The sequence below is a fragment of the Chelonoidis abingdonii genome, chromosome 11, assembly GCF_003597395.2.
Source record: "Chelonoidis abingdonii isolate Lonesome George chromosome 11, CheloAbing_2.0, whole genome shotgun sequence".
Taxonomy (NCBI): Eukaryota; Metazoa; Chordata; order Testudines; family Testudinidae; genus Chelonoidis; species Chelonoidis abingdonii.
In genome coordinates this window covers 41,352,528-41,372,060 of record NC_133779.1, presented here as the reverse complement: position 1 = coordinate 41,372,060, position 19,533 = coordinate 41,352,528, and the positions used below count along the sequence as shown (strand labels likewise).

General features: G+C 46.4%; 1 protein-coding gene across 1 annotated transcript; it reads left to right on the top strand.

The window, feature by feature from the left end:
- The first annotated feature begins 4,203 nt into the window (after positions 1 to 4,203).
- Positions 4,204 to 19,236, top strand: SLC25A42 (solute carrier family 25 member 42). Its single transcript, XM_032802148.2, has 8 exons — positions 4,204 to 4,291; positions 5,168 to 5,287; positions 8,045 to 8,156; positions 11,172 to 11,197; positions 12,061 to 12,227; positions 12,903 to 13,019; positions 13,645 to 13,796; positions 14,170 to 19,236. The coding sequence occupies exons 1-8, from the start codon at positions 4,286 to 4,288 to the stop codon at positions 14,493 to 14,495; spliced, it is 1,026 nt and encodes a 341-aa protein (XP_032658039.1). The 5' UTR covers positions 4,204 to 4,285; the 3' UTR covers positions 14,496 to 19,236.
- The last annotated feature ends 297 nt before the right edge of the window (positions 19,237 to 19,533 follow it).

Below are 19,533 nucleotides of genomic sequence, written 5' to 3'. Positions count from 1 at the left end.
AGTAACTCTTAACTGCTGGAAAAACGCAACTAACTTGAAATGCACTGCTTGTCTTGCCGCTCTTGTGAAATGGAATCTGTGCACATGGGATGCATGTCTCCGTTGGCCAGAGCAGCATGGATAGGCCACTGCCTGTCAGTCAGAACTCCGTGTCCAGTGTTCGAGACCATTTCCATAGTCACCACTGGCATTCTCCAAGCTGAAAGCAAATGTTTCTTAGAAAATAACCACAGCTGACATGCAGCTAGCTGACACTGCTGAGCATAATATCTCTGCCATTCACACTGGAGTAATTGACATTCTATTAGAAATTTGTGTGTCCTGCAATGGATCTAAGCTCCTGTGGGGATTTTTAGGGCAAATGTGTTTTGGCAATGATAGGCTGCAAGCCAGTTTGAGTGTGCTGGATGCCTGGTCTTCTGCTATATTCTGACCATAGTAGTAAATGTGTAAACTGGAATAGCAAAGTCTGCTTTTATGATTGCCAGGGTGTCAGAGTGCTTAAGAGCAGCTGGCCACTGCAAAATCTGTGCACAGCATCAGAACAGCTGCATCAGTGAAGCAGTGAGTAGATATCTGCCATGTGAGTGTCTTTGTGATCAGTGCAGGATTAGCTCTTGCCAGGGGGCCAAGAACAAGAAAGGAGGTAGCTGGGTGCCCAGCTAAGGATTTCATGTGTACTGTAGATCAGATTATATCAAGTCAAACTATTTGTAAATAAGTTGAATTGAGAAGTCAGTTTAAAGGAAGACTCTTGGTAACCTGCAATGTAACTCTGTTGTTTGTCTCCATATCTGGAGAACTCAGGCTTAACCCTTCCTGTCACCAATTATTGCAATTTGCATGGTATCTTGGTTAATCCATCTTTATGCGATGAGTTGTGGTATGAGTGTGAAATCTTTAATGAATGAGCTGTTGATGCCTTAGGGTTCAGGCCACAGCCCATGAAAGCATAGCGATTTGTAAAGCTCATGATCATGGTCCGTTAGGGGTCAGTCTGGGCAATGAACTAAATTCTTCCTTGTGCAGCCTCTCACCAAGTGAGTTGTCTGCATTATTTGGAGAGCTTGACTCTGTTTTGCTCTTCCTTTAATTAGAAAGAGCTACCAAAACTAGCTTTTAAGAAAGCAGAACACCTGATCTCTTGAAGGGTTAATTTTACAGTTTAATCTGGAGACTGCAGTTTGCTCAAATACTCACTGAGGAGAGCTAAAGAGAGAAGTCAAACGGTGCTGCTTAATTTAATATCCATAGTCTATACCGTGCATCCAGTAACGGATATGTGGCAGACAGTTCATTTTAGCTCATGTAAACGTATTTTAGTAAATGCCGAAATATTTAGGATGCCTACAGAGAATCTAGATATGTGGCTTGTAAGCTAGCCAGGTAGCACACTTGTCTATAACACTTGTGTGGATAAATGTGACTAACAGCCAACTTCTTTTGAGGGTGCTCAGTGAAACTATATTGTGTATTTGATTGCTGACGAATGAGGTAAATTCCACCTTCCATCTGGCTAGAACATAGAGAAATTTCTCCTCGTCTGCTCCTTGAAAAACGAGAGTGGGTTTCACAGGATTTTAAATCGGTAGATGTCATGATCTCTTTGACACTCTCCAGCAGGCTGGCTATAATCTTGTTACAAAGCCACAATGTGTGTGTTACTCGCTAAATTTATTCAGTCTTGAAGCCCACCTTGGCCAAAAGCTTTGCTTTCAGATTATAAATTCTCCTGGCCAGGGAATGTCTTCTCATTACAAATCTATGTAGCCCCTAGCACAGTGGGGGCCCTGGTCCTTGTTCGTGGCCCCTATGTGCTATTGCAGCATAAAGTACAGCCAGCTTGCTGTTACTCCACTAACCCTGGCCTAATCTGTCTAATGCACAGGGCTGCACAAGACACACCAGGGCTGCAAACATGGCACAGAGTGGTTCTACATTTGTAGCGCAAATAGGACTAAAAATAGTAAACATTCCTATGTCCTGAACCTGTGGAGACTTAGGCATGTGCTTCAGTTATGCATGTGAGTGGTCTCCTTGAAGTTGCTGAACTTGTGGGTTTTTTTTGTTTTTTTTTTTCTTTTTAAGGTTTTGCAGGATCGGGGCCTTAAACAGTGAACAAGGCTGTCTTTGAGAACACAGCTGAATAAGGTGATGCCACCTAGCAGTCTGCTTGGGGCTAACTTTAAGGCCTGGTGTGGACACAAGCCCACCCGACCCAAGCCCTGGAGGGTCGGTTGTTTTCTGACCTGACGCTGAGTCAGCACTGCCACCTTGTGCTTGTGGGGTTGGTGTGGCAGCGGCTGTGTGCCCGTTCCTGCCAACCCCTGTGAGCTGTGGAGTGAGAGGTGCTGCGACTGCTCAGCACACTCACTCCGCAGCACAGCGAGATGGCGGGGGCTGGCAGCAGCAGGGCATGCAGATGACACTGCGTGGACTCCATGAGCAGGAGGAGGGGCTCTGACCTGAGCCTGAGAGGGTCTGTTTGTTTTCCCAGTTCACCGGCTCCCAGACCTAACACTTGTAGTCAGGTCCCAGCAGGTTCAGGTCGGGTTCCAGGGCTCTAACGCCATAATTACAGATGTACCCACCCAGACTACTGGAATCCTTTGTGTACCTGTGCTTAAAAATCCTTTGGGTTATGTCCCTTCTCGTCCTCTTTGTCTAGAACCTAAATTATGGACCCTTCAGCATGAGTTTCATTGACAAGTCTTTATCCTCGGTGGATCTGGGATCTCTATTTTGGCCTGTGCTTCCTTGGTGCTCTCCTTCCTAGGAGAGAGATCACTTGATCATTACCTGTTAGGTTCACTCCCTCTGGGGCACCTGGCATTGGCCACTGTCAGCTGACAGGATACTGGACTGGATGGACCTTTGGTCTGACTCGGTGTGGCCATTCTTGTGTTCTTGTGGTTACCTTAGCTGAGCTCATGAAAGACACTGTCTTTGCCTGTGGTTTTCACTCTTTTATGATGAGTTCTTTTGGGAAACAGGGAGCAGGGCAACCAATGACTAAACATAAGGCACATGGGAAATCAAGACTCTTCTGCAAAGCAACATGAGTTGAATCAAGTCCTCCCTTCTAGTTGCTTTGTTACAGAATGTGGCTGGCACCATGATCTTTATCCCCATGAAAATATCCATCTGCGTCATGTGATGTGACTGTGTTCGAGCTTGTGTCTGTATAGAATCTCTTCAGTGGAGATATTCCTATTGCTTGTTTTCATCGTGCTATTGCTACGTGTCTTTTTCATTAAAATTTTGAATCCTTACCCTCTGGGCAGCATCTTAGACTCATAGAACATCAGAGTTGGAAGGGACCTTAGGAGGTCATCTAATCCAACCCCCTGTTCAAAGCAGTACCAATCCTCAGACAGATTTTTTACCCCAGTTCCCAAAATGGCCCCCTCAAGGACTGAACTCACAACCCTGGGTTTAGCAGGCCAGTGCTCAAACGACTGAGCTATCCCTCTCCCCTCTTGAGAGCTTTCATTTTAAAAGAGGCACTCTAAGGAGTTGTAAACATCCTAAGACGTAGCTTCCCAGAGCTCTATCAGACAGGTAGCATCTGCTGCTGAAGATACTCAGGGCAGTTTCTTCTCGAAGTGAGCGTATGGGTCATGCATAGCTTCCTGACGAACACGTTGGTCATGCATGATTACAGACAAACCTCCTCTGTGTCTCACTTTACATGAGTGTTGCTGCAGTGACCAAGGGATTTTTGGAAGTGTTTTATGGCCATGATGTGGAAAAAATAGCACAATAAGAATGCTTGTTCGGTGCCTTTCATAAAAAGAACAACTAGGTCTAATTGAGAGAGCCTCACAACCCCTCTCTAGCAGGCCAGCTGGTGTGCCTCACCTTCCCCATATGCAGAACAAAGGCAAAGGTGAAATAATTTGCCTGAGGGGGCACAGTGAGCGTGGCAGTGCTGGGACTGGGATCCCTCTGCAATGGAGACTAACAAAATGGAACAACTTAAGGTCTCCTCATGTTGGAGCAGTCATGCCTCTAGGAAAGCTCTGACCCACTCGTGAAGAAGTCTTGTGTAACTTGCTGCCTCAGATAAAAGCTGCTTGCTTAGAGTTTTTAAATGTAACCTTGAATCTCTTTCATTGTGGAGAAAATATAAAACTCCAAGTATAAGAGCTGAGATGCTGAAAGAAAGTTAGGAATCTAAATGACGATTTTTTTCGTATTCCAGGTCTTTTTCTGTGGTATCACTGTGTTTCTGTAGCAAAGGTTTGGGCGACCCTTCGCTTCATGAGACAGTTGGAGAGCATATATGAAAGTGAGGAAAAAACCTTCTGTATTAAATGAGCTGCCGTGCACACATGCTTGAAACTAGTGTGAATCAACGAAATTCTGGAGACACTTATGTATTTATATTTATGCGCTTAAATCATTGGCATTGTCAGAATAGTCTCTACGGCAGATATGATGCATTGGATCTATCACTTTCCTAAAATAGCACCTGGCTGCTCAGGCCAGACTTCCTGAAGGTATTGCTGGGACAATTTTGTTTCCATTTTCCATGCATAGGTCGTAAATTTCAATGTGCCTTGTCCAATGTGATCTAGAAGCTCAGGCTGATTGGCAACTTGGATGCTTCACTGCAAACGATAGAATAAAACAGTCTAGTATCTGATTCTTAGCTCCTGGAAATTATGCATGTTTTGATCTCATCCTGAGAGCTGGGATGTTAAAGTGGCCATAGCAGAAATGCATTCTAGAGGAGAGATGCAATAGACTATTTTAAAGACTCCCTAGCAACAGTAATACAATTTACTACTGAAATCCTTTGTGGGAAGAAGTAGAACAGAAAAAATTAATAGGAGGATGTCAATGACACACATGCCAGATGGCAACAAAGACACACACACATACAGGGAATAAATCTAGAAATCTCCTTCTGAACCTGTTTTTTCTCTCTTTTGGTTCTTAGAACAGTTGAAATGCTGTGGTGCCTCTTCTGGGAATTTTGTCCTTTTAGAACAGTCAGTACCAGTTGGTGTCTTAATATGTAACGTTAGCAAGCATAATGACTGTTACTTTTTTCCCTCTTATTAAAATATTAAGGAATAAAGATGCAATTATTATGTATTTCCACTTAACCACTGCTTTTGGTGTGTGTGTGTTTTTGTTTGTTTTTTGTATTAAAATTTAGGAGCCACAACTCTTCTGCCTAGTAAGCACGACTGGTATGGGTAATGGTGTGAAGGAAGGTCAAGTGGGTTTAAAACAGAATGGCGTGGAGCCAATTGTACCCACCCATGTTCTATCTGAGGTAAGAGTGGGGAGGGGTGTGTGGGTGATGGATTTGCAGGGGGAGGAGGGGAGGTTTGGCTTGGCTGGCTGCTACTCCAGAAAGGAAAAGCAAATGACATCTGATTTGGAGAGTCCTGAAGCAGCTGCAGTGTTTACAAGTATTATGCTGTACAACAGTGGCTTTCATTGAAGATTTCAAAGCACTTTACAAACATCAATGAAATGCCTCCAGTCTCCTGCCTACCCTTTGGGAAGTAGATAGATATCCCCCTGAGTCACAGAGAACTTGTTCCTTGTCCAAGGTTGTGTATTTGGTTGCAGACCTGGGAATAGAAGCCACAAGTCTTGATTTCCTGCCTTTGCTCTAATAGCCAGCATCTCCTCTGCCTGCCTTAGGTCAGCGTGTTTGCTGTGTTGTATCAGTAGTTATGAAGCTGCTGTTGTAAAAATAGGAAAAGTATTTAAAGTATTGAATAGAAAGTAATAGAAATGTCATTTTTACAAATGCAGTGTCTATTAAGCCTGATGTACCTAAGGGGAAAAGTGAAATTCACGAGAACCTGTCTTTCCTTTATAATAATCTGGGGAAGAGAGGAGCAAACTCTGGTATGTATGAGTTTGTCCCTGGCTGGCATCAGGAGATGATTGGGAAGCAAGTGTGTTTCTATAGTAGGTTTTTAAATGCAGTTCTAAGGAACTGGCAGAAAAGGAACAAAAGTGAGAATGAGCCAGTGCAGGGAGTAGCTGCCTGCTCCCAACCTTCCTGGGTTGGTACCTGCGTAGGTCGGAGTTAGTGAGACTCCACAGCATCATTGTAGAACAAGCCACACAAATTTTGCCAGCTCCAACTTTTACTTATCTGGGACTCTAGCAGGCTAAAGTTGGAAATGCTTCATGAATTTTCCAGCAAGGTTCTCCTGATACTCTTCCATACAACTTGGCACTATGCTGAACTGTTTAAATAGGATTGGGAATGTGTTTTTTTTTTTTTCCGGCTGCTCTGTCTGTCCCTCATTCCCTCCAAAGTCTCAGGGTAAACCAGCCCAACGCATTCTCCTACCTTGGCTGGGATGTAGCTCAGTCTGGAGTCAATTTAAGATTGCTGTGGGTGGAGAAGAGAGGGGGAGGGAGCCAGAGGGGGGCACTGTCGGCTCTCTGGGCGCTAAGGCAGCACCTGGCAATCCTACCTATGGCAGCATGTGCTGCTGCTTTTGATACTGGGCTGAGCCCTTGCAGAAGTCTTATGGCAGACTGTTGTAAAGAACCCTGCAAACGTTAACCAGGGCAGCATGTGGCTGATACAGGACTTGCATAAAGAAGTAATTACAGCTTATTTTCCCCTTAATTTATTTGTCCAGAACTTGGGCAGAAGTTGAGCCCACCTCTTGCCTGTGTCTAGGGTCGGGTGGGCAGAGGTCAGAAGTTGACTACAATTGAGCAGTATTTTTTGATAACGAACCTTTTTAAAGATCTTTAGTTGAGGGGAACAGAGTCAACATTACCAAGGAGTACAGTCAAAATTGGGCAAATACATCTGAGAAACGAGCACTTACCATACAATACATGCCATACAAACCTAAAACGTGTCTTTAAAAGCTAACATGGACAAGATTCATCTCTGCTTTCCTGACGGTTCATTGCCTTCAGTGTTTAACACTTTTGCTTGCTTTCTGCGCATGTAATATGAAAAGCAAACTGCACTCGAAATCTAAACCATGACAGGCATGTAAGAAACTAAGCTATTTCCTTTGCAGTGAACTCACAGGAGAAACTTGTCTTGCCTTACGCTTCTATGATGTTGGGGCCAGTTTGGAATAACGCTGTGGTGTCCCTGGAAGTGCAGGTCTAAAATAAAACAAGAAACTTGCTTTCAGTACTTGGCTTAAATCAGAAGGGGGCAGTGCTTTTCACAGTAATCTTAACAGGGAAGGGACAGGCCACCTTATGGGTAAGAGGTCATTGACTTTGGAACTTTGTACCCTGCTAGCTAGTTTTAATCTTTATTCTTCAGGGTCCAGATGAATTTTTGCTTTGGCGTAACTGGCATTTTGGGGATTGTATTGGAGTTTCTGAAACACTGACATTGGTTTCCATTTGTCCAAGTCTCTGAATAAAAAGCTTTGCTAAAGAAACTCAGCAGCAAAGAACTGCCAGTTGTTGTTTCCCACACGTTGAAATACTATTTAAGCAAATGTTCTCCCAAGAGCCCTGAGACAGCTGTACAAATGTCCTCATTGTGCCTGGCTTTTAGCCATAAACCGTCTACGCTCACACAGCTTTTACCTGGGTTTATATGTGCTTTGAATCCAGGCTTCCTGGTGGGTATGTAGATTAGAGCCAGGACTTCACTTTACCACAGGCTGTAACCCATCTGCTTTGCAGGGTGGGTGCAGATTTTAACCTGGGTGCCCATAGCCCTGAAGGGGTTAGGAAGGACAGACAAATTCTCCTATAATGCACTAGGAAACAATTCGTAGAGCAGCTTAGTGCAGCACTGAGGATCTTGAGACAGGCTTTAGGATTTTCTGGGGCTAACCGGGGTGAGTACAGCACCAGCAGGGATGCAGCTATACAGGTATGACTCAAGTGTTGCTTAGCAGCAGGCTCAGTCGCACCCAGTGTGGCTAACTCTGGTTCACATATCTCGGTGCTCAGACCTCTGCAGTGCAGGCATACGCTTAGACGCTATGTACAGGAAAGTTGGTTTGCATCCCAGTCACCTAACTCTGTCCCTTCACTGAGCAATGTAATATGTTCTGTGTTGTTTTTTTCCTAGGGGAGCCCGGAGAAAAGGAAAGTGATCCACTCCCTGATGTCTGGTGCATTGGCTGGTGCTGTTGCAAAAACAGCAGTAGCGCCGCTGGATAGGACAAAAATCATATTTCAAGGTGAATGCTGTGAGCCCTTGAGAAAGCAGCCAGCTTCTAAAAGAACGGAGTGCCTGTTATCCCCTTTCAGCAGTACAGCTGATCTGTGCTCTGATGTTTTGCTCTTCCTAAACCTGCAGAAAACCTTGTGCGGCTTTGACAGGAGCACGAGACCTTTGTTTCCTGCTTGGGATACAAGTCCTGATCCCGAGAGGTGACAATCAGCCACAGATCTCAGTTAGGATTAAGCCTATATGTCTGGATCCTATTCCTGTTGTCATAGGGGATTTTGCCATTTACTTCTGTGGTGTAGGACTGAGCCCACTGTTTCTCAGTGGAAGATGAGCTTGTGGGTGTGGGTCTGGCATCTTCTTATCGTCTGTGGGCGTGAGGGAGGTTCTCGAAACATATAGCAGCCATGTATTGTAAGGTGTCGCGGTTAAAACTGAAGGGGGGTGTGATGCCATTTTGAAGACTTGGCGTAATGGATTGGGTTTCCATGTCTGGGCTTTGTGAGACTGTTCAGGTTGGAGACGTACATTGAAAAGTACAAAGACGCTATTGGGCTGCATAACCTCAGGGAATATGGGAAGAAGGGAATGGGGACATGGTGACAATCAGAAGGAAGTAAATAGACGCCTGGGGTTTCCTGTTAAAGGATGGGTAAGTAGAACGTGTTTACTCAAACTTACATTGTTTGTTTCTACTGAAAAATTAACTTGATCTAAAATTATTGTGGTTGCAAGTTCAATCAGTTGTAGAGACTGCTTCAAGAGTCAGTGAAGTAGAGTCCAAAATATCTGGCTCTATACTACAAACCCCTTTCACATCCCGTATGCTGAATGTGTTGCAGGCACAGAAGAATGCCCAAGGCGAGCAACAGTGGTGCGTGCCCAGAGTGCTTAGCGCCAATAAACACACCGAGGTGGAGAAGCAAAACACAAGTTTATTTGGGATCCCAGAGCGGTGCTGGGAGACTTAGTACACCTCAGATCCAGCCCAGCTAAAACAAACAGTCTGTTCCTTTATATCCATGAGAACTTTTCTCGCTGACTAGCAAGCCCTCATTTCCCCTCCCTCTTCTGTCCGGCTGCAGCATTCTTTTCTCACACACTTCTTTGTCTTCCCCTCCCTCTCCCCCTTTCTGCTGCAGAGACATGTATGCTGTATCTAAAACCGACCTTGAAACTTGCTTCAATTTAGCTTCAGTGTATTACAGCAGGGAACTGGCTTATAATCAGAAAACTAACTGCTGACATTACATTTTACAGCTGTTAACACATTAGGTTACACAAAATGTTAAACATGGAGGAACAATGGTTCATTGAGGTCTGAGCAGGAGGGCTTTATCGACACTCGTGGTCTTCCATTTTCCCGAATTACCTAGATTTATGCCTAGTGACACCAACAAATGTGCACAACTGAAAACCCAAGTTCAGCTGCTTTGACTAGAAAATCTTCATGCATTTGATCAGAACTGGGAGCATTTTTATCATCTGTCAGATTGCGGCTATAGGCTGATAAATCCCTGTTTCAGTGCAAGAACTACCTAGGAATATTAAATATTTTGTGTGTGAGCGCGCGTGCGCGCAGTAGACTTTTTTTTAGAGGCCAAGGATTTAAATCTGTTTTGCATCTCAGATTAAATGAGTTCTAGATTTAATCTAATCCTTAGATCCAATTTCATTTTGAGGCGATTTTGACTTGCACATCAATATGTGCTTAGCAGAGGCCCCTACCTGGAATATTAGGGGGCTGCAGACCAGGCCTGAAGTGCATCAGCAGAGCTCATGTAGGTAGGTGGGGGAGAGCTGAGAGCTCGGATAGCCAGGGTGACTCCAGGTTGGGCTAGAGGTGCATTGGCAGGGTTGTGTGTAGCTTAGCACCTGCCTGCACTGTCTACCTCATTGAGACAAGCCCTTCACTGCACCTGTTTTGTCTTTCAATAAGATCCAAATTCTGAGTTGAAGGGTGTAGTGGGAGCTGGAGAATAGGGGTGAGTTAGCAGCTATCTGTACAAATCACCATTAACTTGTACAGGCCTATGTTTTATAAAAAGCCGAGGACTCTATCCAGTTAATCTCTCTGCAGTGGAGGCAAATGATATCATTAGAAACTATCACTTCTGGCTAATCTCATGGTCTCCAGCAGAGTTTCCTTCTCTCTCACTGTTTGGGGGTTTTAGCTGGCAGTTGCTTTCCTATTCAGGCAGCTGGAAGCAGCCTTGGGCCATCTGAGCTACAAAAGTTACCTTGTCTGGCAGCCTGCTGTTGAGAGGGCAGAAATGCTGGTTCCACTGCAGTGGACGTTTGCAATAAACAGTTTCAAGTTTCTAGACAGCACTCAGCAGATGAAGGCTTCTTCCTTAGCAAGCATACAGCGCCTGCTAGTTACTGTGCGGCTGCTCACAGATCGTGTGGCAAGTAAGCCGATCTCTCAGGTTAGGAGTCGAGCATATTTTAGAAGATCCCTTCCAGGCACAAGTTGCAAACGGAGGTCACCATCCTGCACAGGGCAGGACTTCAACGGGACTCCATGCAGGAGAGAGGACCCCTGCCTGGAGCTCATTGCAAGACTGGGCATTATTTCTTTTCTTGCAGCTGTTCAAGTTTTGACCACGTTCCTTTAACTGTGTGACATGCAAGGTATTTGGAGATGAAATTCCAGGGTGTTTAAATGCTCCGTTCCAATAACACTCCCCTATTGCAGATATAAAACCGGCTACAACAAAACCTTGTTTCCTTAGCAATCCAGCACCTTCAGCAGTTGCTTTCCAGTTCCTGACAGATTTATAATCCTCTCAAGGCCATGCAACAGTCACATGCAAACAAGTTTTCACTGTGTTGCTCCTTTATGCAACTTATGACTTTAAGAAATAAAAAAGGCTCGATAACAGCTTGCAGCTACTGTGCTACCAGGTTCATCCCTGGAGTTTTTACTCACTACATTGCATGGCCATCGGACTCTGAATAGTTCAATGTGTAGCAAGTCTTCACCCTAATGTTCTTCTCTTTTTTTTCTTTTCTCTTTTTTTAGTGTCTGCAAAAAGGTTTTCTGCCAAGGTGAGGTGCTGTTTGTCTCCTGTTGACCTAAGGGGGGTTTGATTAATGGCACTGATAGTAATAAGAGTGCCCTCTGTTGTATTTAACTGTCTGGCTTGAATTTTATTAGCAGTGTTTATAGTGAAGTAGCAGAGAGGATAAGGTTTGTAACGGTGTAACTGATAGCCTTGCCCCAAGGAGCACTGTCGTCTTCATACTTGTGTACAGCACCTCGCCAAGTGTCAGCCTTATTCTTGTTCTGGGCCTAGACATGCTGCTGCGCTACGGATAATCAGTTCTTCATCCGGTGGCACCTGGGCTGCACCTTGCTGGGCACAATGCGATACTGTGTATTTCCCCCACCCAATGTTATCACTCAGACAGCAGTGGAATTGTTTAAAAGATTATTGCACAGTTGAGTTTGGACAGCCCCCCCCCCCCCCCCCACCGTGTTTAGCAGAGTGCTTTATGATGTATGTGCCAGGTTGATGCTACAGATAGTCTGTGCTAATATTTATAATTTCCCAAACCTATTGATTTGGGTTGAAAAGTGGTCTGGGCAGACATCGCTCCAGCACTAGAAGAGGAAACTAAAAGACATGTCTTTAAACAGCTCTGAGCCCTTCAACTCTTCCCAGCTTGGCTTGTGTCCAATTCTCTTGAAAAGACGCTTTTCGTGTTGGAGAGACATTGATGCTCTAGTTCTGTGTATCCAGGGCACAGCCCAAAGGAGTGACTGTCTTCCCACCTCGTTGTGGGGGGGGGGCAAGCGAAGCCATCTTGCTTCCTTCCACTGGAGACGTTCTGGCTCCATCCTAGGTGAAGGGTGGAAAGCGTCTCTTCCTCTCACCTTTGACCCCGTTCTTGTTTTCTGTTGCATGCAGGAAGCCTATAGGCTGATCTACCGCACCTACCTCACTGAGGGCTTCTTGAGCCTGTGGCGCGGGAACTCGGCCACGATGGTCCGGGTGATCCCTTACGCTGCCATCCAGTTCTGTGCGCATGAAGAGTACAAGCAGCTCCTGGGAAGCTACTACGGCTTTCATGGAAAGTAAGATGCTGCTGGTGTTGAGCCTTGTCCTGGGAGCAGAGTCTGACTGTTGGGGTGGGAGGGGTTGTGTGGACTGGAGGCTTGTGGGAGTTAGGATTGTTATGTAAGTGACGGTGCCTCTAGGCTGTGGGAACCTGTCGCTCAGCAGAGAGTGTTGCTGCTCAGCTTGAACGCTGTCCTGGTGGAGAGCCGAGGGGCAGGAGCTAAGCAGTGTGGGGTGTCCCTGCTGCCTAGAGTCTGGATTGTGTCCCGCACAGATTCGCTCTAGCTGATAAGATCCTGCCTTCTAGAGGGTGAGCAAGGAGTGGCCCAGAGAGCATTGGAGGTTAGCACTTGGTGCTGCCAGGTGGGCAGTACGAAGTGTCTTTCTGCTGCCAAGAGAAGCAATGGGACGCAGCCTCCCCAGAACACTGAAAACCAAACACCCTGCGCTTTAGTGCATGGCTGCTTGCTCCCTTCTCTGTGCTGTAGGGCAGATGGTGTCTGAAAGACCCGAATCAGGCTTGCTGCAGCCCCCAGCCTGTCATCAGCATCAACCTCCCCCTTGCCCCCCAGTATAACTAGCTGCTGGAAGCCAGCTCAGTGTAGTGGTAGGAGGAAGCCTAAGAAAAATCACCATCTTTATTCTGTGCAAGTGTGATCTGTTGTTTTTTTTTGTCTCCCTCTCGACTTTAGAACATTGACTCCTTTACCCAGATTCATTGCTGGTTCGCTAGCAGGTACAACAGCTGCCATGTTAACCTACCCCTTGGACCTGGTGCGAGCTCGAATGGCTGTCACGCCGAAGGAGATGTAAGTGGCTAATGGGAATACATGTAAGCGCCTGGGATGCAGGTGGATGGTTTTGAAGGTCACATGGTTTTTAATCCAGCTTTCTGGCTCATGCCTTGCTCTAAGCTGTTGTTGTGACTCTGGGTTCGGTGTGACAGCCTTGGGAATCAGCAAGTCTGATGTGTGCAAGTGACCTGGGTGCTGCAGTTGGTCTAGTGGCCTTTCTTCTCCAGAAGGAGATTAATAGATTCCAAGGCCATCTAGTCTGACCTCCTGTGTAACACAGGCCAGAGACTTCCCCACGAGGTCAGTATTCAAACAGTGAACTTCTCACAAGTGAGAGGTACCTTGTGTGCTGGCTTGGTACAGAGAGTAGTGTCAAACTGGCCTCCTTCAGGAGAGGCCCAACCTGACAACCTCTGCTAGGTCAGCAAGTCACGAACAAATGACCACAATAAAGCCATTAGAAAGAGCTGGCTCTTAAGTCCCTTCTGAGCTCCTGTGTCCTACGCTCAGAACTGAATGTTGGTGGACTTCTCCAGCTGAGCAAGCAGGTTAACTGTAGGTCCCCCAGAAAGGCAGGTTGGAAGCATTACCAATGGCCTTCCTGCGCAGGCAGTAATGTCTGGGGTCTGTTTCTCGACAGGTACAGCAACATCCTCCATGTCTTCATCCGAATCTCCCGGGAAGAGGGGCTGAAGACCTTGTACAGGGGCTTTGCGCCCACTATCCTTGGAGTGATCCCGTATGCTGGACTTAGCTTCTTCACCTACGAGTCGCTGAAGAAACTGCATGCAGGTAAAGCTCGCTCTGTGTTGGAATGCTGACACCCTGGTGACGGGAGCTCAGGCTGGCAGCGTCTCAGAGCTTTAGCACTTGGTCATAAAGGGCTTAAAGCTGCCTTCCTGGTTCTGCACTCAAAGCCGTCTCCTCTCTCCTTACCTCTGTCGGACTGGGAAGCAGCAGGATGTGGTACAGCATCCTCATTTTATAGCTGATTAAACCTACATTCAAGGGCTTGTGTAGGGTCACACTGAGTCAGCTAGTGGAAAAGAATCCAGGATTCCTGATGCCCTCTCTGCTGTATTGACCATTAGACCATGTAACTTTGTACTCATGCAGTTACTCCAGGAAGCTATTTATACACTGCCTCTTCCTCTCTCTTTCCCAGATCACAGTGGGAGAGCCCAGCCGTACCCCCTGGAACGTCTTGCGTTTGGTGCCTGTGCAGGCTTGATCGGCCAGTCGGCTTCCTACCCTCTGGATGTGGTGCGACGGCGAATGCAGACAGCTGGGGTCACGGGACACGTGTACGGTTCCATCCTGCCCACCATGCAAGAGATTATAAGAGAAGAGGGACTAATCCGAGGCTTGTACAAAGGACTCAGCATGAACTGGGTCAAAGGTCCAATTGCAGTGGGAATAAGTTTCATGACCTTTGACCTTACCCAGATCCTTCTCCGTAAATTACAGTTCAGCACTAATATTGAGAGGTAGTGGCGAACAGGGGAGAAGTACAGTGGAAGTCTGTGTGTCTAACAAACCCTAGCACTGTCCCATTCTGTTAGTGCTGCCCCCACTGCTGAGACTTTACTTTCTGTTTTTTCTCTTCTTTTTTTTTTTTAACAAGCCTCTGAGTTATCGCCAAACCCAGACATGCAACTAAACCTTCACTAAAATGGGATTCTCCCTGTGGTTCTCGATGACAGCAGAGCTGCCTTCTCTAGAGTAGCTGCCTCTTTGTGTTTAACTCTTTGATACACACTAAGCTATTGCTGCCTTCTCTCCTGGGCTCAGTGGGTTGATGAGGTGGTGTGGATTATAGAAGAGGGGCTGTCATGCTGCCTGGATGGAGCTGGAAATCTGGGAGGTGAAAGGTGTTCCTGCCAGGCAGTTCTTAGTAACTGCACAATGGTAAGCACCCTGACAAGCAGTATTTCAGTGTGAGTCTGCAATGAACTGCACACGTGAGTTGAGAGGGTTAATCGCCTTTGAAATGAAACACCCAGTATTTAAGTTGTTTATTTTAAAACCATTTTTTTTCTCCAAAATTTGGACGTAAGCTCTGGCAGGAAGTGTGGAAGTGTTCCTCCCTTCAGATATCACTCATTCTGGTTTTACTTTGTGTTCAACAAAACATCCCACCTCAGCAATGCCCTTCTCTCTAAAATCAGCAAAGACTGAGAGTTAGGAGATCAGCTTTCAATCTGGAATTCCTGTGCCTGCAGTCATAAACTGGATTCACTCGAAGCAGTATTGCTTTCAGGCTACTTTAGAAATCTCTCTATCCGGAGTTGTTGTATTTTTAAAAGCAGTATTTTCAGAAGGATTTAGCAGCTTGCAGTATTAAGACCTGGAGATTAAGAGGAGGGAGTGTTACATGCTCAAAGTTTTAACCAATATCTTTCATTACTGTGGTTGCTGCTTAAACTGTAGTGTGAGAATAAACTCTGCGGGGGGCACGCCTGTGAATAACCTTTCAAGGTGGCTGTTTTGAATGGGGTCAACCTCCTCTTTATCTAAAGCTGCTAGCCCTGCTTTGGAACACCCTTGGTGTGCACACACTCTGTTGATCATGTCACCTCAGCTGATTACCTTTGATTCCAGTAGTTTATTCTTAGAATTATGCTGGACCAACTTGGCTTGTAGAAAATAGACCCAGTTTGCCAAGAGTCACATAATTGTCACCCACTGGGGATCGTGCCAGGTGTGCCAGTCCTTCCCAGCTGCAAGTCTAAAGTGAACCCCAAGGCACCTTTTGAGTGTGACAGGTCAGTGTTGATGATGTTTTGGGAACCAGACCTTTGAGAGACTTGGAAGGGTGAGTGGCTTTATTTTAAACTTGGAGCACCAGAGAGGTGGAAGAATTGTCCAGCCTTCTTGAATGACCCCAGTGTCTCCCCGCTCCCAGGCAGTATACCTCTCTGCTGCTTGTGTGGAACAGAGACAGAGCAGAAGGTGTAAATAGGTTGTAGTTAAAATCTGTCCCTTCCTGACAGATGTTCATTATTGTTCAAACCTTGTATCAAGTTCATTCGTCAGAATGAAGATAATTGCCATTGGTAAAATTAAACCCCTCTTTTCTTTGGTCTTTGCACACACTCTTTGGAGCAGAACCTGCCTCTAATGCCAAATATTTTCCTAGTGATCAACGAGAAGCACCTACTCTGGCCCTGGGTTTTTTATCCTCGTGTGGGGTTGGCCAGAGAGTCTAGACCCTGGAGTATTGGTATGCACATTCTTCTGCTGGAAAGTGTAGTGTCAGTATTGTGCTACCAGCAGGCGCACAGATAGGACATAACCTCTGTGAGGTGTCTGACACTTCTGGCTTAAAGGCGATATCCAGTGTAAACTCAGTCTGGTCACGTCAGCTAAGTACAAAGTAATTGAATTTTAAAAAGATTTTTAAGAAACTGGAAACTCTTGTGACAGATGATACAAATGAGCCCTAAAAGAACAGTCCTCGCCATTGGTGGGAGGCGAGTCCAGCCAGCATCAGGTGAGCGAAATTCTTTATATTGGTGGCAGGCACCTTTGCACAAACTCTGACGCTTTCCTTTCCCCAGTGGAAAAGCTGGTTACTTCTGTCTTTCTCCCCATTATTGGATGGGGTTCGGGGGGAGGGAGTGTCAGGATGGCAGCATGATGCCCTGAATGGAGATCCCAGAGCACTGGCACTTGTGTTAGCGATTAGATGTACCTTGGATGCTATCAGGCTCTCCATGTGCAGAGACATCCTGTGTGGCGGGTGTGCTCTCGCAGAGAGGAGACTCCCTTGTCTGCATGGTGGTCTGGGTTAGACAGCATCCTGCTGGGCGGTGATATGACCACTAGAGGGGGTCGCCCAACTCAGCAGGTAGTGAATGAGCTGCACCTGCCATTTGAAGATGGACTCTCGTTTAGGGGCCTGAACCCCCTCAGCCCACCCCTGCAGTCAGTAGCAGCGGCGTGTGCGCAGTTCCTTGTAGGACTCTGACTCTGGCAAAAGGGGATGCATCCATGGGGAAAGACCCAAACTCAGAAATGGAACCGAGTCTTCTGAGACATCTCCCCTCACCCCAGCACTACTCTGAAGAGAGACTGGCACCAGAAGTCCTGATGGGCTGCAGCCTTCAGCCACATAACTCCTAGGAGTGTCCGCTAGGATAGGAGTGAGAACAGTGCAAGGGTGGTGAGATCTGCCTGTTTAGAAGCCTGGGCTGTCTGTACCAAAACCTTCAAGGCGAGAAGGGAGAATCGAGGGCAGTGCCAGTGTGAAAGCGCTGGACCCAGAGGGATGAAGAGAAGTTTTTGTTGTTGGCACTGCAACTAATTTTAAAAACCTCTTTTACCCAAACCTTTTTTCCGACTTTCCCGACTGTGTTTAGTCCAGAAGCAGACCTGATTTCAGTCTAACCATGTTAGCAGTGGTCTTCGGTTTCTTGAACAATGAGGTTCTTAAAATAACTGTGTGTGTGTTGTGTATGTTTTAAATGGCTGGTTTCCTCCCTGTTTGGATGTACAAGGGGGGGAACCCAAAGCGCTTAATTTTTATTTTCTTGCATGAATTAAAACTTGTTCCAAATCTGCTGCCTGAAATGCAGGACCCTGACGCTTTTCTAGTGTGCTGGGTGGAAGGGGACGGTGCCACTGTGTGTAATGGAATGACCTTCATTTTGGTCCAGGAATCTCCCATGAGTCTGTTCTGTATCCCTCAGAAAGGAGACAAGTCCCATGTAAATCTTTTCTCTTTCTCTCCTCCCATTTCTGTGGAATTGTTGACCATCTGAGCCAAATTGTGTGACTCTCTCTTTAAAACTATACTAGTTAGCAGTCTAACACTGTTCATTTGCATTTCCTTCCTTCAGCTCCCATTTACCATAGTCGAGCGCCCTGGGTCCACCACTGGCTGTTTGGGGAAGGCAGGTCTGATGGAGAATATCTAAACTGGCACGAGTGCAGGTTTGATGCTGGTTCCCAGAACAGTCCAGCATCGGAACCCTCCTTGTCGAATGCCGTGGGGAGAGGTTTCATTTCTAATGAGGATTAGATACCAGGGATGTGTGTTCCTTTGGAAAGTCCTTGAGTATCATTTGTCCAGTGTGATTCCTTCCCCTTCCCTGCTGGATGTGAAATGGCAGCTCCTCCCTGGGCCCAGTTTTTTGGCACTGTGAACTGGTTGTTGCCTGGGTGGAGAACACAGGGGAGCTGGCTCTTTCCAAAGAGTCCTGAGGGTCAGGTAAGGGGAACTAGTGTGGGACGCTGGGCAGGCTTTCCAGCAATGGGGCAAGGCAGAACTTACCCATTTGGTGCAGACCCCTTGCTGCAACTGGGAGTCCTCACCGATTCCTGGACACATGCCCCAAGCAGTCTTCTCCTGGTTTTCCGGGAACACATGGCCGCAGGGCCTGAGAGTACTGAGACAGGCCAGCAGCAAGCAAGGTGGAAGGCAGATCACTGTGCGTACAGAAGACTCTGGTGGGGAAAGGGGAATGCTGAGGACCCTTGGCACCTGTAAAAGTTCACTATCGGTGGAAGTCATGAGGGTGACAGTCCCTGCAAAGCAGGCAGTGGAGTGGGAATATCCATTGATACTTCCATGGTAATTTTTAGAAGCCCAGTCCAGCAGCTGGTCTGAGGAAATGATGGTACGTCTGTAACTTCACCTGACAGCCGTTGGCCTGGCAGTGCTTAAGTATTACAGGTCTTCCACTGTGGTTGCTTTAACACAGAAGCAGTCGGTGCATTTTGGAAGAAACTTTTTTAAGAAGTAGTGCGTGATAAATGGACTTTGCAGGGTAGCACCAATCTGAAAAGTCTGTGGCATCCGGCATCGGTGGGTACAGCATTGGTGGCAAAGAGGAAGCGAAATACTGAGGAGGAAAAGTTGTACTGAAAACAGTTAATACCTGAATGTAGTTACTTACCACATTAGCCCTAGGATAAGAGTTATGTTTTGTGCTCAGTCCGTGGCTCAGAGCCAGAAATGGAAAAGACTTGTTCATTGCAATGTCTGGTTCCTCTTACCCACCCTGTACCCTTTAATGCCGCGTTATGTAGGCACTCGTCGACTGTCTGTGTGCAGAGCACAAATGCCTCTTGTAAAGATGTTCTCACTCACTAATGTGTGTCAAACTTGACTGCTTTCCTTGGGTCTGGAGTTCTATTTTAATGCAGTGAAGACACTGTTATATAATGTTTATATATATTTTAAAATTTGTGCCAAGAGAGGAGTATATTTAATAAAAAATTAACTGACTTTCTGGATTCTCTTTGGGTGTGCTCTGTGTTGCACCTCTGCCACCAGAAGGCGCTGGTTGCACTGACAATAAAGATTGCAGGACAAAACGGGGGCTCTCCTCTCTACCCAACAGGACTGGGGCCAGGGTTGAGAGGGTAAGAAAGTGGAAGCTGTAGCCACCAGCATTGGGCCCCTTTAGCATCTGATTTTCAACAGTGCCCAGCACCAGAAAAGCCCTCATGCACTGAGCTCTTCTGAATCCAATCTCTTCTCTCTCCTCCTACAGGACTTAGTCGTCTCCCTTCTCCCGTATTG